Source organism: Leiobunum rupestre, chromosome 8 (assembly GCF_980474605.1).
Source record: "Leiobunum rupestre chromosome 8, qqLeiRupe1.1.hap1, whole genome shotgun sequence".
In the NCBI taxonomy this organism is placed as follows: Eukaryota; Metazoa; Arthropoda; class Arachnida; order Opiliones; family Sclerosomatidae; genus Leiobunum; species Leiobunum rupestre.
In genome coordinates this window covers 19,719,404-19,746,122 of record NC_143391.1, presented here as the reverse complement: position 1 = coordinate 19,746,122, position 26,719 = coordinate 19,719,404, and the positions used below count along the sequence as shown (strand labels likewise).

The 26,719-nt window shown below is 38.0% G+C and overlaps 3 protein-coding genes across 7 annotated transcripts in view; all 3 read right to left on the bottom strand.

The window, feature by feature from the left end:
* LOC149932666 (lysosomal protective protein-like) overlaps window positions 1–23,933 on the bottom strand; it is a 42,958-nt gene extending 19,025 nt beyond the window's left edge. The window contains exon 1 of the mRNA XM_090155258.1: window positions 23,878–23,933. The gene's annotated coding sequence lies outside the window, so the exon portion shown is untranslated. The remainder of the gene's footprint in view (window positions 1–23,877) is intronic.
* On the bottom strand, window positions 1,999–17,695 carry LOC149932667 (BTB/POZ domain-containing protein 2-like). Of its 5 annotated transcripts, none has more exons than XM_090155252.1 (3): window positions 6,263–6,598; window positions 4,000–4,535; window positions 1,999–3,791 (listed from the first exon to the last, which is right to left on the bottom strand). In XM_090155252.1, exons 1-3 carry the CDS (start codon window positions 6,407–6,409, stop codon window positions 2,906–2,908), a joined length of 1,569 nt encoding a protein of 522 aa, XP_090011378.1. In that variant the 5' UTR covers window positions 6,410–6,598; the 3' UTR covers window positions 1,999–2,905. The 5 variants fall into 5 exon arrangements, with proteins under 5 accessions (XP_090011378.1, XP_090011381.1, XP_090011379.1 ...); XM_090155255.1 differs by lacking the exon at window positions 6,263–6,598 and adding an exon at window positions 17,470–17,695 and having other exon boundaries at window positions 2,002–3,791; XM_090155253.1 differs by lacking the exon at window positions 6,263–6,598 and adding an exon at window positions 15,203–15,613 and having other exon boundaries at window positions 2,002–3,791.
* Window positions 23,934–24,807: 874 nt separating the features above from the next.
* Window positions 24,808–26,493, bottom strand: LOC149932665 (vacuolar protein sorting-associated protein 26C). The gene is made up of 9 exons (XM_090155450.1): window positions 26,320–26,493; window positions 26,184–26,258; window positions 26,028–26,096; window positions 25,822–25,971; window positions 25,679–25,759; window positions 25,552–25,626; window positions 25,307–25,484; window positions 25,116–25,241; window positions 24,808–25,050 (listed from the first exon to the last, which is right to left on the bottom strand). The coding sequence occupies exons 1-9, from the start codon at window positions 26,401–26,403 to the stop codon at window positions 24,968–24,970; spliced, it is 921 nt and encodes a 306-aa protein (XP_090011576.1). The 5' UTR covers window positions 26,404–26,493; the 3' UTR covers window positions 24,808–24,967.
* Window positions 26,494–26,719: the final 226 nt, after the last annotated feature.

Sequence of the window (26,719 nt, the reverse complement as noted above, 5' to 3'; positions counted from 1 at the left end):
GGCTTAAATCATCAAGCGACTTTTATTTCCCTGATTAGCCTAATACAGTTCGTAAATTTAAATTCCGCGCCACTTTCACCTCATTTTCTCGAATCCAAAAGTAAATTTAACAATCTAGACTAGTCTGGAATAAAAACCCTTTTTTCTAGAAACTTTAATTTAATTTTTCCGGAAAAATAACAACTCTAGGTGTAACCACGAGTAACATAAAAGCCTCAACTATGTTACTTCCTATTATCCCCACGCTCTTTTTCTAATGATTGTTTAATGATAATATAAATCATTACTGACAACTCTCGTCTTTGGAATTGTCATGTAATGATTCCGAAGATATCAGCCAAGGCTCAGTGAAAATTGAAAGGCTTGGAAAAGTAAAACTAACGCTTACTTGGTCAAAACAATGATGAATTATTGAATCCGAACGTAAGACCATTATAAATCCTCTCTTTATTTTCTCAAGGTAGCAAGGTTGCTATACAGTTTTTTATCTATAGTAAAACATGGGTAACGTTCCTATGACGTCATAGTGCCAAATCCCTATAGCTCTGCTACCGGACGCGTTACGTAATACCAGACGTACATGGAATTTAGTCTTAAAGATAAGTATCCTACTCATTATAATATACTATTCGCGACCGTAACGAGTTGAAAGTAACGGCGCTAGCTTCTCCGGGGTGGCGCCTATGATCTAGCGTCTAATACAGCCAAATTAAATAGTTATAAGCACGTTTTTACTTAAATAAACTTATAAAAATATCAGCAAACGATGCAAAAATTATATCATTATTTATTAAGTCAAATTTACGAATAACGACGAGGAAAAACTAATAGCGTCTGCTTTAGCCGCTACCTATCTAGGTTTCAATGGCTAACCAAAGGGGGCGTTGCGATAGTTTTCGGTCGCGAATACTCTAAATGATGAGGTAACGGAAGCTAATAAATCTAACGGTGAAATGCCCTCCCCTAAAATGTTATTTTCTCTGTAAGATGGGCTTACAATTTTGAAGGCCTTGCAGTTGTAAGTAATAGCAGAAGTACCTATTTTATATCTAAGAGAGAAGGGTTTATTTTCCTCTATTGCTAATGTTAGTCGTTTGAAACATGTAACTACGCAGGCTCCCTCTCAGGGGCGAAGGAACCAGGGGGGGGGGGCAATGGGGGCAATGCCCCTCCATAGATTTTTGCTGGGAGGGGAAACTAATGTTATTGCCCCCTCCAACTTTTTGGTTTCAAAAGGCTCAAATTCTCATTTTAAAAGCATAAAAACCTCAAATGTGATTAAATTTCAGTCTTTTCCCGCCAATTTACATAGTAGTAAAATGTACACGTGCATTCGGGGAGGCTACGCTCCATTAAAAATTCAAAACCATTCGCCAGACCCCTTTTGGTTTCTCTTTGCCCCCTCCAACTTCTAGAACGTTCCTACGCCCCTGAGCGAGTCCCTCTGATTTTCCAAAAGAAAAATTATGCTTGGTTAAATTCATTAAAATAGGGACTTTCTAATACTGTTCAAACTGGAAAATATGGTTCATAAATAAGTATTTTTTTCGTAAATGTTTACACATTCCAATGGTAGGTGGAGGTAATTTTGATTTCTGAAGCCGTGTAAGCTTCCGCGAAAATTTACGCTTTTCGAAAATGTATATTTATTGTTTTAAATCGTAGATGGATACTTAAATATCTCGTACAATATACATATGCTTTTGGTAGTAGTAACAGGTAAGATATAGGATTTTTCTTACTAAAGCTAACATTTATTGAACCACTAGAATAGGCCTAAAATAGCTCTAAAACACGCAAAATTCCGAGCAAAATTCACATCCGGAAATTTGATACGCAAACTCTTCGTTTGTTAAGTTTGTTCGCAATTTCGCCCTTCAAACACAAAAGTGAACGTCTCCCTTTTTACGTAACCATTCGCGGGCTACTTGAAATAACAAATAACGAGAGTATATTCAGAGTAAAAGTCGAAATTTTCTTTATATCAAATATTAACAGCAAGAGGGAAAAATTCAATGTATAAAAAGCTCTCGAAAAAAATTACAGTATTCCAAAAAAATCTAGACCAAAATCTTTTTATCAATTTTTCCAAAATTTAAAATAATTTTAAAACTATAAAATTTGATTCACTATTCATATATCAAATGTGTCTAAAATTAATCACCGGTTTAATTATTTTGCTACACGTACAATATGTATATTTTTGAAAGGGTTTTAATATATATCGTAGAAATGGGTTTAACAAATTCACATCGGGTAGGGAAGGATATAAAAAGTACCTAATTTCGTGCAACGATTATATTTACAGCGATATTATCAAAATTGACGTAGAAATCACATAGTAAATTCGCCAACGGTTGGTTAGAAATTTCGCCTTCAAAATACATGTACATTGTAAATTTTAATTTTATTTTTCCTTTTATTAAAAATAAGGACCTATTTATCTCTCAAACAAAAGAGTCTAGGTAGATACTCGACTAAAATTAACAATAATAATAGCCCCAATGCTTTTTGCTTTTACTCAAAAAATTTCGTATAAATTGCTCAATGTGGAAATTGAGTATAACAACGAATAAACATCTATTTTGTTTTCGTAAATATCCCGTACATTCGAATCTACCTCTTTTGATTTCGTATTTTCTGAAGAATAATTTCCTATAAAAGGTCTCAGCGAGTGTTGATTTTATAGAAAAGCTCTAAAATTAACAATATTTACAAGCGTCTATTGGCACAAACTAATAACGTGAATTGAAAGCGCTTTTGTGAGGGCGGGGAAAGTGAACGCGCCTCTTCATTATTAAAAGAATCTCGATAAAAAACAACAACTAAAAACAAGTAAAATGAAAATGAGGGTACGAGCGATTACAACTCGAATTCGTGTAGATTTATATTAAAATTAGGGGATTCAATCTAACATTTGAACCAAGCAAATGACAATGTCCCCTAAGCCGCGAAAGAATTTTTTGGACGTGGAATTCTTCTTGACCTCGGCGGGGGAGTTGGGTCCGTCGCGTCTTCGCGAGGGTCTTTCCGAGGAACTGGAAGTAAAGGAACTCGATCTTCCCAAGGGCCTCTTCGCCGAGGAGGGAATTTTGGCAACGGCCCCCGTACAACGGACGCCGGATCTCGGGCCCGGTCGTCTAGAATCCAGCTTGCGGCCCACCAGGTTATCGGGAAGAGGAATCGAGAAGTCGCCGTTCAATCGGCTCAGCAGGGCTTTCTTCTCGCTGTCCTCCAGAATGTTGGAGACGACGGGGCCTCGCCGGAACTCGTCGGGGCTCATGGCTAAGTATCGGATTAGGTAGAGCACTTTACCAAGTACTTCGCGTTTGTTCTCGGCCACTAGTTCCATTTGTCGGCGTTTGCACTCTTGGCAGGCCCATCGCGTGACCGCCTCGAAGACGGTCAGTTCGGAGCGAACTCTCAACGTGTCCCGCGACAGAATCTCGATGACCGATTCGTAGCCGAGCTTCTCGAAGGATTCTTGCCTGAGAACGGCTTCGGCGTAGTCGTCGATGAAGTCGAAACACCGCAGGAGAACTTCGTTGCGCAAGTTGGTGCAAAAGTCGTCCGTGACCGGAGATGGCGCGTTATGGTCGCCTTCGGTCAGTCGACGCTGTTTTCGCTGCAATTGAGGGTAAATCTCCAAGACGGTGTCCTCGGTGACGTTTTCCGCTAGGAAGGCTAAGCAGGTGCAGCCGAGCGAAGATAGCTGGTAGTTGACGGCGGCGCTGAGCAGTCGTAAAGCGCTGGACACGGTTAGGAACGGCACGTCATTTTTGTAAACAAAGCTGTTAAAGGAATATATAAAAATTAACGTATTTTTTTCAATATAAGGATTGTCAATATTTAAACAATACGATTTTTTTCTAAGCCTCGACGCTTATATTTATATTTTCGTTTTTTGAAAATTACTGACTGTCACGTTACGTATAAGCGACTATTTCGGTGTTTGTACAAGGAGGGTAAACGAACTGAAAAGAAAAGTATTTTCCTCACCTCATGACATTCTCGAATACTTCGGGCGGCGTATCGGAGACGACGATTTGGCAGATATCTTTGGATTCGACCGGAAGTACTTGGATTCCCGGATTGACTGGGCCGACTGACACGTCGTTTCCGGCTGTAATACTTTGAATGGCTCTAGTTTGAGACGAAGAAGCTCGTTTCCCCATCGAGATGATGGACTCGAAGACGGGACTAGCCGGGGCGATGATGAAGGAGTGTCCGGGGAATCGCCACTGATCGGGTTTCTGGCCCACTAAGAAGACGACGTCGCAATGGTCTTCGCTGTTGAAAAGTACCAATCCCGGACTGGGCGCCGAGGGTTCCGACTGCCTCCTGGCTCGCTTGACTACTTCGTCGGCGGGGTCTCCTTCGGACACGGCGGGAATGGCCATAGCGCAAACGAGTCCACCGGAAGTACCCGTCACTGGTAAGCTGCCTGAAACTGGTCTTCCCTTGGGGCGACGATTCGAACAACGACGACAAGCTTCGGTGTCGGAGTTGCAGCGTCGTGGTCGACTTTTGAAACACTTAACGAAACAAAATCCAAACTAAATTTTCTTCTATTTTATAGTATAGGAATATATTTAAAAAAAACAGGCGCTACCCTAGAACAATCGAACCAGGTCTAATTCTAAAGTCATGGGTTTTAAATTGCATTACTACTCGGATCTCGTCCAAAAAAAATCTCCGGATTGATATAGTGACTGTTGTCAAACAAAAGATCATCAGCCGATGACAGAGAGAGGAAACGTTACACCTTACAAATGAAATACGAGGATATTTGTATACATAAAGTCACGTCTTTATGAATCCCCCGATCACTCCACGATTTCGTATGGAACGGAAATAGACAATATAGAGAGAAGGAGAAACATTCTTTCTCACGAACCCTAAGGCCTCGAAATGTGGTCCGCGTTCCACCCACACTAAATAAGGCTCGAATTCGCGTTTTCCATTTGTGTTCCGACAGATCTCGGTTCTGGTACCTCCATCGGGAACCTAGTTTCGAAAAGACCCAAAGACAATAACCGTTAGCGGAGAATTTTGTAACGATCGATCGAAGGGCATTTCTCCAAGATGAGATTCTTGTTTTACGGCGAAAGACATTCGAATCTTTAAAGCGGCGGCGTATATAGTTTAAGAAACGGACATTTTTACGATGTAAGCAAACCTTCGAAAATATCTCGGAGAACGAGTGTTTATTTTAGTACGAAATAACATCGGCCCACCATATTTGACCCTTTTGAACCCCGTGAAACGTACAACTCGTAAATTGGCGGTAATATAAACTATAAGTCTGGTATTCGGAGTAGTGGTATGTACGAAACAAATTGGAATGGATTATAACTTGATTTTCGAATCTCGCGGTAATTTCTATGATCCTCGGAAATGTATAAACGTCAATTCGGGGGTGATTTTTCTTAGTTTAAATCCATTGTTTCCGAAGACTCTCCGCGCGTTTATTGAATATGAAACGAGGAAAATAGCGACTTAATTAACTTACGTGTACATCTATACCAAGAGACAATAGGAGGAAAACGTCATGAACCCAAAGAGTACCCTCGATAACACCCCAAAATACCGAGATCTTATTATCTTTACGCGTTACTTATCAAACAATAGTTACACCGACCCAGAGAGAAAAAACACTGACAAGTAACTCGTATGGTGAATAAATTACAAGATAAAATATTCTTTAAAAGCGCGGATGAGACGGAAAAAAAAACGAGATATTTAGTTTTTTTTATTGGGAGTCATGCCCGTTATTATAATAACGTTTTACATCGGTCGAAAAAATGAAGACCACGGGACATTTTTCTCCATTAATCGTAGGCTAACCTTCGAGGTTAAAATACGTTTGAAAAGATAGCGTCTTTGACGTTAGAGTGACTCGGCAGTGCTAACAATTAATTTTTCATTTATATGAAAACACCACTCTTTTTATTATTTCTTCCAAAACTAACCGCGTCAGAAATAAAATAAAAAAGTGTCATTAATAACGGCTTTTTTTACGACGGGTGACAGATCGGGTAGAGTGGCGCTTTGCCCGGTTACGGTTTTACAATCGTCTGTCGTGGGAGGCTCGAGACCAAGGGTTAGATAGAATCCAATTTCGGGTTTGGAAGTTTTAAAAAGGGATACGGGTTAAAAGGGTTGCTTTCCGCCATAAAGACGGCCATTGACATCCGCTTCGTATCGCGTAAACAAACGGATTGCTGGCGTCTGGAATTGTTATTTAAGTGTACGGACTTACTATTTCTTTTCCGTCGGTTGTCCTCTCTGTCCTCCTAAACAGGACCAGCTTGTCTCGAAGTTGCGCTTCGCAATCCCCCGTTTGGTAGCTTCTTCTCCAGCCATCGTTGCGTCGAAATACGCCGACGTAAACCACGAGCGCTGGCATTTTTATATTCTTCGGAATTCGCGTGAAACTGGGTCTCGGCTTAAATTTGAATTCGACTTAGTAACGGTCCCCAGCGATAACAATAAATCACAACCGCGAAAGACGCAAAAAGTTCGTGCCATAAAAATAACTAGGACGACTAGGTTACATCTTCGGTGGGGACATTTCTAAGACACTAAGACACCGTGGCGTGATACTTCTAATTATTCCGGAAAAAAAGGGTTTCGGGGACCAAAATCGGATCAAATTTCGGTGTCTTCAGCAGGACGACATCCTTTTTTTGTTCGGGGAGAGAAAGGGCGACGCACTCTTTCGGGGCACCTTCCGCCGCGGCGTTCGACTCGTAGCTCGAGTTTCCTTTCCGTTTGTTTTTCGTAGCCGCGAACGGGCAGGTGGTTGATTTAGGCTGATTCCGAATGTATCGTTAAAAGGGGGTGAAACGAAAGAGACGCGCCGGTGTATCATCCGAAGTAAAAGCGCGATTGGAATAAGCAGGTGGGTACACGGCGTCCCCTCTTTCGCGGCGGCAGAGGGGAGACGCGAAAGAGAAGGGCTGAACCCGGAATATAACAAACACCTGGGAACCCCCGATGAACGTAACGAACTAGAATGGCGAATTAACGCGGGGATATCGCGGAGAACGAGAAAATCCCTCTGACCGAGCCGACTTCCGCGAACGTTCTAATCAAAAACGAAAGCCCGAAATTCCCCTTCGAGGAATATTTGATTAAACCTAAATACGCGTTGTTTATTGAGCGAGAGAGAGAGAAAGCGACGCCGGAATAATAATAAAACAATCACGTGCAAAATTATTTATAAAGACCCCCGCCACCGTCTGTCTCGACTTTCTCTCGTTTTTTTTTGCGTGGAGGGTGATTTTAACTTCAGTTAGAAAACACATTCGCGCCCGTAATGTCTTTAAGAATAAAAGTAAAAACGTTGCCGCTTTCCCTAAAGCAATTAGAGAAGGGAGAAGAAAAATGAAAAAAAAAGCCTTCTGATAAAGGAAGGAAGGAAGGGGGGGGGGGGGCGGAAGGAACGGAAATGGTGGTACCCGTCCTTGGTCCGTTGTTTCTGACCGCCCTCTCAACTTCGTAACGGTTCTCTGGCTAAAGAGAGCGCGAAAACTGCCGAAATCGTACCAAATTTGTTGGTTAACAAGCGACCCCGGATAATGGTCTAGCCCCAACGATTTTCGTTATAAGGGGTGCTTTATTTTTATTTAACGAATTTAGTTTTCGGGATGTTGGGTTGCTAGGCTACTGAATCCTCCGGTTTGTTCGAAGCCAGCCGTCGTCGGCGTGACTAATATCAGCGAGAGCTTATTATGATAGTGAGAGATGAGGAACAAAATGTAAAGACTGTTCCTTTAAGAACGTTAATTGATACGACATTTTTTCTTTCTGGGCAATGTGAGAATGAATAACGCTGTCACGTGTCCGGGATAAAACGCGACTACCGAACGGGAAGTCGTTGACATTGTTTACTTTGAAGTTCATTCGCGAACTCCCGAAATTTATTTTAATTAATAGGGGTCCCGTCTAGAATAATATGTTCTTTTTAGGAATATTAGGATACCTTTAGAGTGCATTGACGCGAACACGCGCGCCGGGGTACAGTTCTAACAACGTACGCGTTAATAGTTCTTAACTTAACCTCATTTACGAATAACCCGGTATTACGAGACCTTCGTGGACGGGTCATTAGGAAGAGTTTAAATACGCATCAAAGACGTTTGTATTAAATAAAATTAATGTCCTTGCGTCTCGAAAGATGACTATTTATGTTGTGGTAATATTAGGAAATATTTTTGTAAAAAATTACAATTTCCGGACCATTTAGAAAAAATAAAATGCAGTAATTTCGTGCGGGGGACGGTCAAGTACAAAGCTACCGTTTTCGCGTTTGAAAAAAAATATGAGGTTTTTCGTCGAACGAGTATAAAGAAAAGGGAGAAAAATAGATGGTTAAGAGGGGGGCAGAAAGTCGAATTTTCGTTTCAAGTGCAGTCAAAGGAACCACGAATCGAAACGAGTAATTTAATAGTCGACTGATTCTCGCAATGACACACTTTTCTTCCCACTTTCTCTACTTTACTTGATTTCTTCGCTATCGAACAAAGCTATTTTTGCGGTAATACTTTCTCCTTACTCGCGAATTGTTTTGAAAGCCTAAATAAGATTTCTATAATTACGACCGTATTGTCTACGAGGGGCAGGTCACTTCCATTTTGGGTGCATCTTAATCATAGTAATATGATTAAATCAGGGTAATCAAGATTAAAAAACTAACCAAGATTAGAAAATCTAATCACGATTTAAACAAGATTTAATCATTCTAATCATGATCTAATCTTTTTAATCAGGATTTAATCATTTAAACGAGATTTAATCATTCTAATCATGATCCAATCTTTTTAATTAGATTTGCTCATTTTAATTAGATTTGATCATTTTAATTAGATTTGATCATTCTAATATGATTTGATCATTCTAATATGATTTGATCATTTTAATTAGATTTGATCTTTTTAATCACGATTTAATCAATATAATCGGTCGAATAGAGAATTTATCATTAAAATCAATACTAAAGTACGATTTAATCATACTAATAACGATATAAATTTTTAATCAGGATTTAATCATTTTAAACAGATTTAATCATTTAATCATGATTAGATCAGATTTAAACATTCTAATCATGATTAAACGTGATTTAATAAAAATAATCACGATTGAATCGGAATTAAACTTTTGAGGGGTGCATCGTTAATCAAGGAAGTGACCTGCCCCTCGATTGTCTAGAAAACAAATGACGTGACATTTGATAATTAAAAGTTAAATCAACTTTCGGGGCTATTTCGATCTTATACAAAGACCACCCAAACTCTTCGGAAAACATTGTAAGGAAAATAGTCTAAGAGTGTTATGACAACGCGGCCTTTGACCTAACCATCCGCCCTACGCAAATAAGAATATGAGGCGAGCTGGGTTTCATTTCTGAAAATGCCCGAGTGTAATTTTGTATAAGAGGAATGTTGTTGCTGTGGGAAATATATTTTTTTAAACAAAAATTCTGTTATAACAGAGGTTAAAGGCAGAAATAAGATGGTAAATGAGTTGGGCACAGATATTGAAAAGATTTAAGTTAATTTTTCGTAATTGTTTTAAAAACTCAAATATATTTTGTTGAGGTTAACGGTAATAGTGAGTGTAGGGAGCTGTTGGCTTGCGTGGCATGAAGGGCTTGCCACGAGTCCACGACCCTCCTACGCATTGTAACCCGACCACCCGAATTAATGGCTTTAAAAATCGCTTGATGACTTAGTCCTAAGGTGGTGCCTTGGGTATTAGCATAAGTTTATAATAAGGTCCCTCAACTTATGGTATTAGCCTAGCTGATTATTATAATTATTATTATTATATTTCATAATTGTTCCAAAATAATTTCCATAGATTTTCCTCATGTTGTGATAAACATAGTTATCAGATGAAAATGTATATATTTTAAAATGCCTTTCTTTGAAACCTGTCAAAATTAATACAGATGGTTAAATGCGTAAGCGACTTAATATTAATTCAAATTATACCATAGTTGGTGAACTTAATTGTATCAAATGAATTATTATTATAATTATTATTATTATATTTCATAATTGTTCCAAAATAATTTCCATAGATTTTCCTCATGTTGTGATAAACATAGTTATCAGATGAAAATGTATATATTTTAAAATGCCTTTCTTTGAAACCTGTCGAAATTAATACAGATGGTTAAATGCGTAAGCGACTTAATATTAATTCAAATTATACCATAGTTGGTGAACTTAATTGTATCAAATGAATTACATGTAGCTTCTAATATAATGTCATTATTTCGAATCGACTTTATTTAGTAGCATTATGTGGGCATCAAATAATTATTTGAATAAAATTATTACGTCGTCTGTTTCAACATAGTCCGGGACAGGAAACTAAATAACCCAAACATTTTAGACTTATGGAATGCCTACACTCCCCCCCGCACAGACACGCATTGCCCCGTTCTATTTAAAACGCGAACAAGAAGATCTATTTGTTCCGCCTATTTTAATTTTCCAACGGTAGCCCTCCGTGGTTGATTTCCATCCCCCGTTTTTCCGCTCTCAAATTTCATTTTGATGAGGAATTCATCCTAACACTGTGGAAATTAATGTACATAATTAAAGCTATATGTCGTCTGGATTATTTGGTTCCATTTATCGAGTCCGGTGGCTAAATATAGTTAGTCATGTTTGTTAATCCATCGCGTGCTATTCTCAGAGTTAACTCTTTTTGGCTTCAACTATAAGACCAGAATAAAATTTCCGAAAATAAGTGTTTTTCTCAAGGATCACAAGGAATATATTTTAGAATTTTGCAACCACAATTAACTAGATCATATATGTTTATATATATCAATGGTGGACTCATTTTGCAATGGTTGTAGACGTGCCACTGACCCGAGGAGTCGGACATTTCGTACACAATTTTGATAAAAATCCACAAATCCAAAACCCCAGAAATTCGCTCCCATAGACTTTAAAAAATCCAGAATTTTTAAAAAATGCCAGTGTTTGTGGCTTGTGAAAACCGCAGAATTGTTATGGCCGAGAAAAGGTACAATAACGTTTCCCAATTATTTGATTTAAAGCAAACGTTTTTTTTCTTCCAAATTTATGGGGCAAAAAGGGAACATTTGAGGTGATTTATGGGAATTCTGGTCACGTTAACTATAACCCCTGCCCCCCCTTATTAATCCCTCTATTTCTTTAGCAGGGAAATTAAGTCGGGTGATTTCGCGACCGTAGATTTTGTTTAGATTTTCTTCGGAGCGTAACGAACACGCTTGTTTAGCCACGAAATGAATTATAATACTAATCGAAAGAAGTGGAGGGCGACACTCGACTTCGTGCTGTAGCCAAATGTCGAAATCCGAAACTAATAGTACAGTTAAGGGTCGTAATAACTTTACCCCGTCTCCACCCCTCTTTCCTTTTTGTACGCGCTCGATGGATGGAAAACATTACATTACTCGATAAGTAAACGACGACTTAATATAATTATTATCAAAAGTTGCCATTTGAAATAAGCGTTTATTGACAAATGAATGTAACTAAAACCTGTTCGGTGATTTGCCTAGAAATAGTAATACAGAGAGCCAGGACATACTTTTAAAAGCGTTCAAAAAAAGTTCTAGTTTAGTGTTGTAAGTCGGAACATTTTCCGGAAAATGACCGAGGCCTTCAAAAGTCGCTTGGTGACTTAGGCCTAAGGTGGTGCCTTGGGTATTAGCCGGGCTGATTATTATTATTATTATTATTATTATTCCGAAAAAAAAAGTTTTCATTCCATGATAAGTCTAATATATGGTTTGCAAATTTAAATAAAGCGGCATTTTCGCCTAATTTTTTCGAATCTAAAAGTAAAACTAAACCTCTAGACTAGCTTTAAACTAATTAACAATGTAAAACTAATAATGTTTTGTAGTATGTTTACTGATATTAAACATTTTATATCCATAAAAAGTTAAAAACATTAAAAACCTTTAAAAATTAATTTTTGTTTCAATTTTTTATTTTTCCGATTTGCGGATAATTTTCCGCATTTAATTTTTCCGGAAAATTAACGACACTATTCTAGTTAGTTATTCCTATTTCTATGGTCGATACTGACTTCATTCACTACCCATAAAGAAATGACACACGAGAACAGTTATTTGCATGTTTTACAACAAACACTTTAAATTAAAAGTAATTAATACTATATTATATTGGTACCATAATTTCTATTGTTGTACTATACTTTTTTACACCTTGTACAATTATTCGATCAGAAAATCTGGCAACACTAAGTGTAGGGCAATTAATACTATGAATTTTAGTAGTACTGGTAAAAATATAATTTCCAAATATACCATTTTCACGTATAATTTTAAACGTTACAAACCTAAGTTTATAATCAGATACAGAAGCGATCGAATTTACAGTTCTTTTCCAATACACGAAACCGGGTTAAAAAGAGGGGCTAATTTAGAATGGCAAAAAACTTGTTTCAGGCGGAAAATTATAAGCGCAAATAAAAGTTTCCGAAGTTTGAGACAAAAATAAGGGCCCCCCCCTCTGACTAATTTAAGCCCCATATTGTACCTCCGCAACTGGCCCCTCTCAAATCGAGGCGTTTCCGAACAGGACTGTGTTAATAGGTCTAGGCTGTTGCCACATTTTGCTTCGATACATTGATTCGAATATTTAACTTTTTCTACAGAAAAAAAGTGTTTTGATTTCCCGCCCCCCTAATGGTCACGCGTGCTATCCTGCCCAAGTTCAAAGCGAAGAAAAACGTCCAAATTTTATACCGAATCGTGTCACTAGTTTTCGATGGTTTATTGCGAAAGCGGTTGTTGCCGGGGTCTGCGGAGATTTTATTACAACGCTTTGTTGGACTCGCTAAATATAAGCTTCGATCCGGGAATCGATAATGAGAAAATATGAAATTTCTTCTACGGAACTTAATCAACGCGGTTCGTGTCTAAATAAAACTGGTAGTACCTAGGGGGGGGGGGGCGGTTACTGCCTAGGGGGACCGTCTATAGCCTAGGAGGACCGTCTATAGCCTAGGAGGACCGTCTATAGCCTAGGAGGACCGTCTATAGCCTAGGAGGACCGTCTATAGCCTAGGAGGACCGTCTATAGCCTAGGAGGACCGTCTATAGCCTAGGAGGACCGTCTATAGCCTAGGAGGACCGTCTATAGCCTAGGAGGACCGTCTATAGCCTAGGAGGACCGTCTATAGCCTAGGAGGACCGTCTATAGCCTAGGGGGACCGTCTATAGCCTAGGGGGACCGTCTATAGCCTAGGGGGACCGTCTATAGCCTAGGGGGACCGTCTATAGCCTAGGGGGACCGTCTATAGCCTAGGGGGACCGTCTATAGCCTAGGGGGACCGTCTATAGCCTAGGAGGACCGTCTATAGCCTAGGGGGACCGTCTATAGCCTAGGGGGACCGTCTATAGCCTAGGGGGACCGTCTATAGCCTAGGGGGACCGTCTATAGCCTAGGGGGACCGTCTATAGCCTAGGGGGACCGTCTATAGCCTAGGGGGACCGTCTATAGCCTAGGGGGACCGTCTATAGCCTAGGGGGACCGTCTATAGCCTAGGGGGACCGTCTATAGCCTAGGGGGACCGTCTATAGCCTAGGGGGACCGTCTATAGCCTAGGGGGACCGTCTATAGCCTAGGGGGACCGTCTATAGCCTAGGGGGACCGTCTATAGCCTAGGGGGACCGTCTATAGCCTAGGGGGACCGTCTATAGCCTAGGGGGACCGTCTATAGCCTAGGGGGACCGTCTATAGCCTAGGGGGACCGTCTATAGCCTAGGGGGACCGTCTATAGCCTAGGGGGACCGTCTATAGCCTAGGGGGACCGTCTATAGCCTAGGGGGACCGTCTATAGCCTAGGGGGACCGTCTATAGCCTAGGGGGACCGTCTATAGCCTAGGGGGACCGTCTATAGCCTAGGGGGACCGTCTATAGCCTAGGGGGACCGTCTATAGCCTAGGGGGACCGTCTATAGCCTAGGGGGGCCGTCTATAGCCTAGGGGGGCCGTCTATAGCCTAGGGGGGCCGTCTATAGCCTAGGGGGGCCGTCTATAGCCTAGGGGGGCCGTCTATAGCCTAGGGGGGCCGTCTATAGCCTAGGGGGGGGCGTCTATAGCCTAGGGGGGGCCGTCTATAGCCTAGGGGGACCGTCTAGCCCGTATTTGAACAAACTAGGTATGAAAAGTATAGCTATCCACTGCAGTAATGGCTCTCTAGGACCCCGGGATTTATATTTTATCGGGGCCCAGGCCCGCTCTCGGAGGCCCTGCTTGTCGTAATATTCCGACACTGCGCTAATAAACGAATCAATTTTCCATGTTGAAACACTGAAATAACCTAACATGAATTACGTCATTTTGGTTTTTAAAGGCCGACTACATAAAACTTCGGTTTACTCTGTCTTTCACTGGAAGTAGGCTGACTGCATGGCACAAATGTATTGCAGTAAGCCTACTTCCAATGTAAGACAGAGTGAACCGAAGATTTATGTAGTCGGCCTTTAAATGCGCGATATAATTTCTAGAATTAATTTCGTTACCAGTGGGTGAACCACATAGTCTTTTATCACAATTACACTCGAAGATATCATATTTCTTTTAAAGAAAACTTCTTCACTATATCAAATATTTAAATATTTTTAAACACGGGTGACAAAACTTAAGATAAACTAGTCATAAAAATATTTTTTAATTTAATATTTCTTAAATACCGTGTATTTTCGTAAAGCTTATTTTTCATAGCAAAACTTCATTGTCTTTTTACCTTTTCGCTATGCTTAAAGTTTGTTTTTTAAACATAATTTAAAAAATAATTTATTGGAAAATCTGTCGAAGATTTCTTCGAATTTCCATTATCAATTCCAAAAGGTGCATACAATTATTACCTTTATATTACAGTAACTTCTTTCGTCTGGTTAATTTAATTTACATTTACAAATAACTCCTTTCTGAACAGATGGAGCTATGAAAAACTAATTTGTCATAAATTTTTACGATTACTTTCAATACTTTGTTTTGGCATTCTTCTCAGAAATGGGTACGAGAAATTCAAACTAAATTCAATATTGCCCAATATCGCGTTATTCTTATATCCCATAAATTAATATCGTTGTAATTGGGTCAATCAGTTTATAACATTCTTACAAATAAATTAAGCAATATCTCAAAACTCACCCGCCAAGAATTCAATGGTTACGTAAACTCATTGGTGTCGAACGAAAATTGATCAACAAGGTCCATATCATCCATCGTAAACCCTGAATACTGGAATGGGTCAACCCAACTGTCGGATAGTCGCGTTACGACTATAAGGGTTCATAGTGTAGCGAAACCAAATTTGCTATTCCTATTTTGATATTCAAGAGTAATTTTCCACGCAAAAAAAACGCTCTTTTTTGCCTACCATGTCTAAAGATACAATTTTAAAGGGATAGCTTTAAAACAAAGAACCAAGCCTAATTACCGACAAATTTTTAACTTTCGAGACGATTTTTTTTCATTCTCAACCTTTGGTTTTGGCATCTTTTTCGCCAGTCTGGCAATAATTAGAGTACGTGACCTTCAAATATATTTTCCCGTTACAAATGACTACCTCTTTTACTATCGTAAAGTCGACTATCGTAGTAGTAATAATAGTGAAATAATGCTATACCGTTACAATACCGTGCAAAATAAGAAAGATAACGTTTCTATAATATACCATGAAGAAAAATAGACCCATTAAAAAATAGAATTATAGGTAGTTATATTTTTATATATTTTTTATGTGTAAAAGGTGTTACGAGGTAGGCGTGGTTCATTTATCATTACTATTAAACTAGGTAGGTAAGTTGAGATTTCAAGTGATTATAGAGCGAGAGGTCGGACATTTGAATTTTGGGCTAGAGAATTTAGCATTTTTATCAAAATCCGCCATTTTCTTGAGAGGACAATTTTTCGATTTTAGATTTTTATCCAAATTTTCTATTGGATTTTGGCCAATGTCCGTCCCCTCGTTATAGATCCAGTCCCACGTACAGTCACAGAAGGACAAATACTATAAATCTACCGCCGTCATCTTTACGAACGTAGCCAAACCACAAAAAGTCGAGACATTTTTAGAAGGGGCTTTGATACGAAGTGGCATCAGTCGACGTAAAAGCAGCCATGACACTAACAAGGAGACATCCAGTTTCGTAAATAGCACCCCCGCAGACCCCGCGGCGCGGGGGGGGCGAGAACTAGGGGGCCCCAAACGTTTATGATTAAACTCGGTGCTATTTAAAAGGGCTCCGAGTCGTTTTTCGCGGGGGGGCCCCGGAATTCCTTGTTACGCCACTGGAGACATCCCGAACTGTTTCTCCCCGATGTGGTTCAAACCTTAGAAGCACTTCAAAGGAAAATTTTCAATAGCCATTCATTTTGCCATGGCAACCAAAAATGTTTTTCACAACTCAAGTTTAAACTTTCTCTGCGTAAAATAGCATGGCAAAGTCACGGTTTGTATTTTATCGATTTCACCCAATTTTATCGATTTCATGGGAAAATCACGGATTGTAAGGGTACGTACACCTTTGCAATTTTCAAAAAAAATTAAAAAATTAAAATTTTGGCAAAACATTTGGGTAAAATTTATAAAATTTGGGTAAAATCGATAAAAATGGATAAAATCAATAAAATTTCGGTAAAATCGTAAGGCTTTACAATACGTGATTTTCCATGCTATTTTACGTAGAGAAAGTTAAAACTTGAGTTGTGAAAAACATTTTTGATTGCCATGGCAAAACGAATGGTCATGGAAACTTTTCCCATTAGGAGCTTTCAAGGTACATAAAGGTCTACTTAACCCCAGAGTTTAAAAAAAATTTAGGAGAAACACCTCGGGATGTCTCCTTGTAAGTGATGTCGGTCTATTTACAAGTATATGTGTTCTAGGAGCAACAAACACAACACCCCACACAAGGAGAACGCAACCCGTCAAAAGTCGTGGATTTTCTTGCGTACATTTTTCATTGGCTAGACGCTTTAGCGCCTGCTGCCGTCGGAAGGGGAAAATTCGGAAATTGTCTTCCCCTCCGCCCGTAAAACGTTCAGCGTAAAGGCTCGTGACGCTCGTCCAATGAAATTCGTACACAACCCTTCGTTAGCGTGTTTAAAGGCTAACTGCGTTCTCCTTGTGTTTGTTGCTCCTAGATGTGTCTGAGGGTACGTGGTTAAATATTGAATAACATATTGCAAACTTAAAGGACATATATTATACAAGTTTATTAGAGATACTAATGGTCATTGTTCATTTATTTCTGTCACTTTAACACAATGGCGTAGCCAGAAATCCACCAAGAGGGGTCGAGAAGGGGATTACATTTTAGTACAGCCAAAGCTACACGGAAACCCTCTCCTTGTCTACGCTACTGCTTTAACATATATTTCATTTATTTCTGTCACTTTAACATATATTTCACCTTTGATTACGCAATTGTGTGATCAGCTCGTCGACTCGGGAATCGTTGGCGCGTTTCATTCGCGCTCGAGAGGGTTTGGTCTAATGTTAGAACAGTGACACGGTAGATCCCCTCCACTACACCCGCCAAAATTTACTTCATCGATATATTCATAAAATATTTCGAAGAAAGTTAAAATGACTAGTACCAGGAGTAAATAGGGGCAGTATGTATTTGTAGCTTTGACCAGTGCAAGTCGCCATGCGATCCGCTTTCCGCAAGGGGGCGGGGAACCAAAAGAAAAGATAATATTTGAATTTAGCCAATCACGGAACACTTTTTAAAAGATCGGCAAGTGCCAGCGTGAGAAATAAGGCACGATCACAGGCCAATCGCCAGTTTAAAAATTAAATGCTTAGGGTGTTAGTGGCCCTGGTGACCACTTAATTAATTCAAAGTTTTTTCCCTTTCAAGATTTTAGTTCATTAAAAAATACTATATTAATCCCTAAAATTGTTAAGCAGATTTATAGTTCTTTATTTAACACTCCAAAATTTTGAAATACCAATAACAACTAACCTACTAAGCCTATGCCCTAGCACATATTGTCCAGAATAGATAATTTGACCATAAATTATAAAAGCCTGATTTTGAAGGTTAAAAATGGTAAGTGGCCAGGGGCCAGTTTTTTAATTAAACTACCTAGGCTCTACAGGCCACAGGTCCAGTTTAAAAAAAAATCCTGATTTCTCCTAGGAGGATGGAACGCAGTATTATATTCCTAGATTTCTCAGCCTGGCGGGTGCGCTTGGCTGACGGAGCAACGCCACCATTCGGTCACTGAGGTAACTAACTAACGCGTCTGCGGAAACTTGGACGATCTTGAGGTGAAATAGGCGCCGGATTCCATAACGTACCGAACTTGCTCTTTTAAGCAGAGCATATGCTCTCTGTTTTAAGTGAAGGGCTTGCCACCACCCTCCTACGCATTGTAACCCGGCCACCTGTATTAATGGCTTTAAAAGTAGGGCTGTGCGAGTACTCGAAAACTGCGAGTACTCGGTCTCGAGTCCGAGTCGAGTACTCGGATTCGGACTCGAATATTTTAATTTTTATTACTCGAATGGACTTGCGAGCCGTTCACCGAGTCCTAAAAATTACTCGCGAGTCCAATTTTTTTAAGACGAGTCCGTTATTTTTCACCGAGTCCGTCATTTTTATTTGTTTATTTTTTTTGTAAAAGTCCCGTATTGGCGCTGCGGTAGCGTTAACGCAGTTTGTTTAGTCAGAGGTCACATGACTCACATGGATAGTTTGAGCTACGGTTTTAGTTTTGGTTATACTTTTAGTTTCGGTCCTGCAGAAGTGGAGGGAAGACAGAGTCAGATCTTTGGAAGAAGTAAATAACTTCTTATTATAAAAATTGTAGATAAGTAAATTAAGTATTTTAAATATTAATTACTGATTTAATTTTTGGGATGATTCTGACTTTTTAGCAATATAAGGCTTAGATAGGGCTCAACTGCAAATTGGGGACTCTGAATTAATTTATGACTCGAATTGGACTCGTGAATAAATTTAAGATTCGAATTGGACTCGCGAATACATTTAAGACTCGAATTGGACTCGGAATAAATTTAATGCTCATACTGTACTCGTTCGGAAATTTAAGACTCGAATATTGCTCGTGGCTAATTCTTAGGGACTCGAAGACTCGAATGAGTACTCGAAAGTGGGACTCGCAAATTGGTGAGTCCAATTTTTTGGGACTCGGACTCGACTCGAAATCCAAAAAAAGAGGACTCGCACAGCCCTATTTAAAAGTCTCTTGATGACTTAGGCCTAAGGTGGTGCCTGATTATTATTATTAATTTAACAAAAAACCCTTACATTTTGTAAAGAACATATTTTTCATTCCCGAACAACTTCAGTAAGTTAAGTTATTGGTAGTTCTGAAATACATTTTGTAGCTAGTTATGTTGATGAAAAGGAGGGCGTGTACTATATATTTCTGGCAACGTATAGATGGAGCCACTTTCTGTAGGCCCCGGAGAAACCCAACAGCGGCACCGATACTAACGTGTTATAAACCTTATAAACGTTATATTATTTAAATTTTAATGTTGACGGATAAATATCCTGGGGATAATGAAACATTTACATACTTCATATTTCCTCCCAGCATTCCAAATTAAACGTTTTTGCTTTACAGAAAGTGAAAATATAACCGAGAATAACCACAATTAACCCTCGAACGAAACGCCAGCTATATCTAGGACCAATTAATGGTTCTTAAAATTCATTTTGCGCGTGAAAATACGACGCCATGTTAGGGTATTAAAGCAGGTAAATAAGCCTGCTATACCTCACAATGTAAAGGTACTGTCACGCGCAAAAACGTAATTTTGAAATCGGTCACTTAACGACGCTTAGACGCGTCTTACTTGGTCAGCAGTGATGCCAGGTCACGAAAATGGAATTTCCCTTTCCGACCCTTGAAATTTCCCTTTTTGAACTAAAATTTCCCTAGTTTACTAAAATACTAAAAACAATGATATTTGCGTAAAACAAAAATAACAAATGTCCTGAAGAAAATAATAGTTCTATTTTCATCTCGCAATGAATAAAAACAAATTTACCCGTATAAAAATCACAGTTTGTACTAAGGATAGAGAGGGGGAAAGTCGTTCGAACTCGTTCCTGTGGACCAGTTATTTAGCAGACGACTTTCCAAATTGCCATAAAAAAATTGCAGGGGTGCCAGCTAAAGCGAGTCCCACCAAATCAATTTAATGAAAGTGTGCCATTTTGTATGTGTAATGAATAAAATAATTTTTCCCCTAGAATTTCCCTAGATTTAGCTAATTATTGTTTGGATTTCCCTTTTCCCTTTTTACCGTTTTTAGGGGTTAAAATTTCCCTAGATATGGGAAATTTCCCTCAATCTGGCATTACTGTTGCTCAGATCGCTGTACATTGTAGTTCCCTCTCTGGTTGTATTCATCCGCGCAAAAACTCCAAAGAAAAGGCGGGAATATTCTTGAAAAGTACTGTCTCTCAAAATGTCAATGATGCCTACTTCCCTATTTACTCCTGCTAGTACTTAAAAAATAACAGACGAAAACTTTGTTTTATAAAATCAGTACCTATCTCCGTCGTTCAAATATCATTAAACATCCGGTTGTAGACCGGCCTATAATCTTATCTTAAAAATAAAAAGTGAAGATTTGAAGCCTCTGAAATACGTAACGATTATGGGAGGTAGTTTAAGAAAAATGCGACTCGTTTTAGCCTTAAGCATAGTTAAATTGTTTGTATTATGCGCGTACAGATGGTCACTTTAAAAGAAAATACGAGAGGCAGATGTTTTATATTGAACGTTAAGGGATTCTTTTACGCGTTTGAATTTACCGCCTTACCTAAATGGCTTCCGAAAACGTAGACTATGGCGACATCTAGATTATAGAAAGATAAATTTTAAATATTGCGCTTTTGAGTATGACTTCCAGATTTAAAAATACACGAATTTTATACGATAATAGAGAGCGATTATAATTTTCATTACATTAGACCTAATGCTTATTGGGTATAAAATAGGTCATAGCCCCGAATGAGTATTCAACTCGCCTTCCATTGAAGTTCAGGGAGAAGCCAACGTTTAGTACTGATCTATTATGATGGTCAAGGTTATTCAAAGCTTGGTTTAAGGGGGAAGACTACAGTGGCCATTGTCTAATTTCGCGCTATTTCAAGCTGAACTCTTTTAATTTTGTATTTTTACTTATAAAATTAATATTTAAGTGTAGAACAGCCTCTTGTTTAGTGCTTAAAACAATTTTGACAATTTTAAATTTAAAAATAATTAATTTATTACGTTTTAGTTCGGACCCCCGGAGCTAAACAAGTTGGGCAAGCACCCAAACTACCCTTTAGTTAGGACCTTATATCTCGTTAACTATTAATATAAGAATTATCAAAATTATTTTAAGCACTAGAGGAAGGTTCCGCCTAATAAGAAAAATATAATTCAATTATGTAATTGTTAAAACAGAAACGTTCAGCTTGAACGAAAAAGAGGCTTTTACTGTATTCTTCCCCCTTAAAAAATAAGCTACATTGTATGAAATTATAATAAGATCTATGATTAAATCGGATATATAAGGTATAACTATTTCTTAGAAGGAGAGCCTGGCATTCTTGGAAAAGGCTTGAAAAGTGCGAGAATGTTTCGAAGCTTGGCGAGAGGTATGGATGAAACGGTATTTATATATATTTCCCCAAACTTCCTTAGAAAAGAAGTCGATGTGGCGGAGATGGGATGATGCTACGGGCAAAATTAACCGCGGCGTCGCGGGAGCTGAAAAACGACAGTTCTGTATAAGGTAAAAATAGAAGAAAAAAACATTTTTCTTCTAACGCCTTGACTGTGTAACACTTTTCACTCGCTTCCAACATTGGACCCCCTTTTTTTTGGGAACTCAGCATCTTTCCCTTCACCTAGATCAAGCCCCTATAAGTGCCGATTCTTTCCAAATAACTTCACAGCCCTTCGATTTTCCAAAGGGAAGGTTAATAATTGAACTATATACGCTCGGTTGCAACCTTAGAAAGGGAAATTTCTATTAGATAAATCGATTTTAAATAATACTATAAGTAACATAGTCACGAGAAGTACGACTTTTCCTATTGTTTTAATGGAATATTTTCTAAACTAATTTTTTTTCGACACTGAGACTCTCCCTCCCAGCTCCAACCTGGACTTGCAACTGAATGTTGTAGTTTATTTCGCCTTGGGTATATATAGACACTAAAGGGTTACGCGCAATATTTTCGAAAATTGGCTTATACTTGTTATACTTATTGTTATGATAATACGCAGTCGACTTTGTTTACTTGAATTGAAATAACCAAGTTTTAAACCGATAAAGTTAAACTTCATCCCGAAAAATTCGAAAAATGCTAATGGATAAATCACTCTTAATTATTAAAGGGACCAAAGGGTTCAAATTACGCAGTGAATTTCTATTGACTGAATTGAAATAAAGCGACCAATTATACAGTAAAACTAGTAAAATTCCAAATTAAGCAAAAACGTTTAATTATATTTGCAAAAATTGTACTATAATATTTCCGTTTCTAAGATTGCAACTGCATAGTACCAGAAGTTTATAATAAACCCCTTCTGATAGTACTGACCTTTTCAAAGTTCTTTCTTAAAATATTAATCTTTAACTTTCTATTAAAAACAAAATTCAATTTTGTATATCAAAATTCTTCCCCTGTTACGTTAGAAAAGTAGTAAACGTCATTATTCTAGACTATCAATGGGAACGTAAGTAATATTAATTATCGAATGAATTGACAAAAATCTTATAGTTATCTCTGAAATCTCCTTTATTCGCGTAGTCCGTATCTTTATCACAGGAAACAATTTTTTTTAATATATGAAATTACTTCCCTGTCCAAATTACATATCAATTAGTTATCTGTAAAAATTGTTTAATTATTACTCATCTTCTTAACAAAAGTGGCGAAATATAACTTAGTGATTTATCACTTATTTTCAAAAAGTATGAGTTCGTCTGGCTTTTGACCTATATTAAACCGAATAGGTGGAAAAATAAATGCGCATATATAGTCATGTTTTTCATCTGACGCGGTTTATAACGGCTGGTTGGGGCGTAGCTTTTTAACAGTACCGGTACCATTGTGGGTGAATCTCTTATCACGTTGAAAAATATGGAAGCCTACCTCTGCCTGGTCGGAAGCTTAGTTGGAAAACCAACCACTACGGTTTTCTCTTATCAAAAATAATTTCCGATTTCCACTTCCTCCTTGTAGTAAATAATAATTTTAAAATCCATTGAAATTAGAGCTAAGATTTGTTATTACAAAATATTGATTTTATAAGGCGTGATTTTAGGATCTTTTGGTACAGTCATCGATTATATAATGGGTAAAAAAAGACGCGTTTTAGCACGCGTACGAACAGCTGGAAGAATCGATCTAGAAGGAGAAGCCGACTTTTCTCGTTGTATTTTTTATCTAACAAGGCTCGTGCATTACAGACGCCATGTTTAAAGTGATATTAAAGAACCTAGTGAGCGTTCGTGAGCGTATAGCCATTGTTTTATATAACGCGTAATGTTTCACATGAAATCTAGTATAGAAAAACATAATAATTATAGTAATAAAGAGATCGAAGCTTTATCATTTAAAGCTTAATTGTTTTACACAGGCTTAACTAACTCTGGTGATTTTATGTTCTAAAACGAAACGTAACCCTTCGATAAATCACCTAACGCAATTATGGCTATAAATCATAAACGTTTTACTTTTATAATGGGCTTTATCGCGGGGCTTTTAGGAAGTAGGCTCGTGAAGCACAGGCTTAGGGGTAAGAAAATGTAAATAAAACATGGTTCTTACGGAAAAAATGTTGCCGCAGAAAGTGTGTTGCTGGTGGTTTTCGGTGTTTGGCACTACGTAGGAATCCACTCTGGCCTCTGCCATAGAAAAAAGTCCTTTTTCGGAATTTGCTCTCCCCTCCTAGAGGTCTACTATATATAAATTCTGGACCGCCGAGAAAAGGTCTTTAGCGCTGGTTTCTGTATAAACAAACTCTCTACCACCTACAAACGCGTCTCCATCGCCAAATGCTTTTCTCTTCACTTTTCCTTCTCCTTTAAATCCTCAGCCTCCGAAAGCTCATCCCGAACCCCCCCGCTGCGCGAGGATCGGATCGTCTCATCATTCACTCTCTCCCTCTGACGACTACGCCTTTAATCGTATATTTAGACTATAGCTAGAATGGCAGAATATCCGAAGCCGGGATAGCAAAAACGCTCATTCTCAGTCACTCGTCATATATATTCTTGGACCGCTGAAAAAATTCCGATAAAAGATCGTTTCTATGGCGACGAGTACGATAGAGGCGGGGATTGGATTTGAGGGATTATTGCCACGCGCTTGCGCTTTCGGCATGAACTGTTTGTCCGATTGATCCAGGTACAAAGTTATGACGTAACATACGCCACATATCTGATTTTTTTTTTAATTAATTGGAAGCTTACCATTTTATAAAAAATTTATTGACATTTTGAGGTTGATACCTCTATGACATAATGTCTTTGGTTTTTATTAATTAGCCTTTTCGCTTTACAAAGAGCCGCATAGTGGTCAACGCAGGAAGTTCATAAATTGCTGGACAATTTGTTATTATGAAACAGCTTATCAGATGAAAAATCAGCAGTTTAAGAGCTGCTCGAATTGGCCACTATGTGACTCCATGGTAAATTATAAAGGCTAAGGGATATTAAACTCTATTAAACTAGTGTTATCTCTAATAAAAAACACTACTCTAGGTTTTAATTAGTTTTTTATATTGAAAAAGAATAAATATCTTTACATCTAATATCATTATTTACAATTTAATGAATTACGCAATATAGACTGAATATAGTTACATATGATTGTACATTTTGTTAGTTATTTTTACATTGATTGTATCATTCTAGCTTTAGAACCTTGAAATTTTTATTGGAAAGTTCTCCGTAATCAAATGATCATCTTCAAACACAACTACAATGTTCACTTCAAATTCTGAAAAATGAAGAAACGAGGCCTTTTAGTTTAAAAAAAATATGGCAAAATCCTCATCATCTTACCAATTTTAAAATTATTTGTAATAAGAGTGGGACATGTAAACAATCTTGGAAAAATCATATAGATTGGAATTGAGAGATTATGGCACACATCGCCTTCACCGATTTGAATGTTTTGAATTTCAGTAGCTACACAGAAATTATTTATGCAGTTAGATAAGTATATTTTTTACCAGATAGAAAAGTTTAAATACCATCTCTAGCGTATCCTTCGGCGCATCCGCAGGTTTCTACTCTTACAAGTTGTAATTCAACTGATCTTATGGGGGCTTCACACTTTTTAATACATAATTCTCCGGTGAATGGTTGAGTAATGCAACAAATGGTGGAATCAAGTTTCCCAGTTATTAGAAAATTTGGAATTTTACTTCTCTAAGAAATATCACAACTAAAATAAATATATAATTGATAAATTTAATTTATTTGGGTAATCACTCACATCTTTAATGTTTTGTAAGGATTCGGGGCTAATTGTAAAATTGACAGGTTTAGCAGTAGCCACCTCAGTTTTATCCTGAGAGAATAATTTATTAGTATAAAGAGACTACACACTAACAATTACTCACTTTATATTCTACAAAGAATTCTAAAGCTTTGGTCAAGTCTTTGTTGAGCAGAGGTCTTTTCATTTCACATCTCAATCCATACTATAAGATAAAATATTGTTTTAGTGCTGTTTCTGGTTTAGAGATGGGCAAAAACACATTACATGAATGTTGATGAAAACTCCGTGGTATGTTTCATATAAGGTTTTATTTCCTTTAGGTTTCAAAGGAAATTCAAATGGAATTTCTGTTCTCCCAGAAGGAAATTTCCCAGATTTGGCAATTTCAATGGAATAAAATACAAGTTGAACAGGCTAAGAGGGAAAATATTTATAAATTTTTTAATATGTATAGTCTTGTGCCAACTTACTTTGACACTGCTGTAGAAAGCGTCAAATATGCCAACGTTCTTCGCGCTCAGCTGCATAGTAACATTGCCCTTTCGTTAAAAAAAATTAAGTTGTTAGTATCCCTTTCCCAAATACATACACTGGAGTGAATGGACACACATAAATCATCCTCTTACCTCCAATGTTAAATTCAAACCTTCGTGTCTAACTTCTCCTTTACTTTCTATTATTAAAATTCCTGACACTAAATCCTTGAAATGAAGCACCATTTCATTACGTTACAATATTTTTAATATATCAATGAATACTTACATTTTCGTGGTAAGTTTTATTCACTTTTTTGGGGCGTATGTCTATGGACGTCGCCATTTTAGGAATAAAAAACGAAGCCAACATTTCTCAACAGCGTCAAGAGATGTCGCTGCGATCAATTTTCTGTGTTTTCTTTCTGCTACAGCATCTGCAAGAATTAATGACAAATATGATTTTCCGCGAAGTTCAGATAAATAAGGTAAGGTTAATATAATGTTTTATAGTATTATTTAAAAAAATTCAAAACTTGAGTACCGCGGAAATAGATTTAATAAAAAAATAAGTGTATTCTTAATCTTTAGTACGGTTTGTGTTATATTTTAACCGTGCTTTTTTTCTAATAAATCTAAGTTTTCCCCAAATCGTTGGTCTTTTTACTTCGCGCTTCAATATATATTTT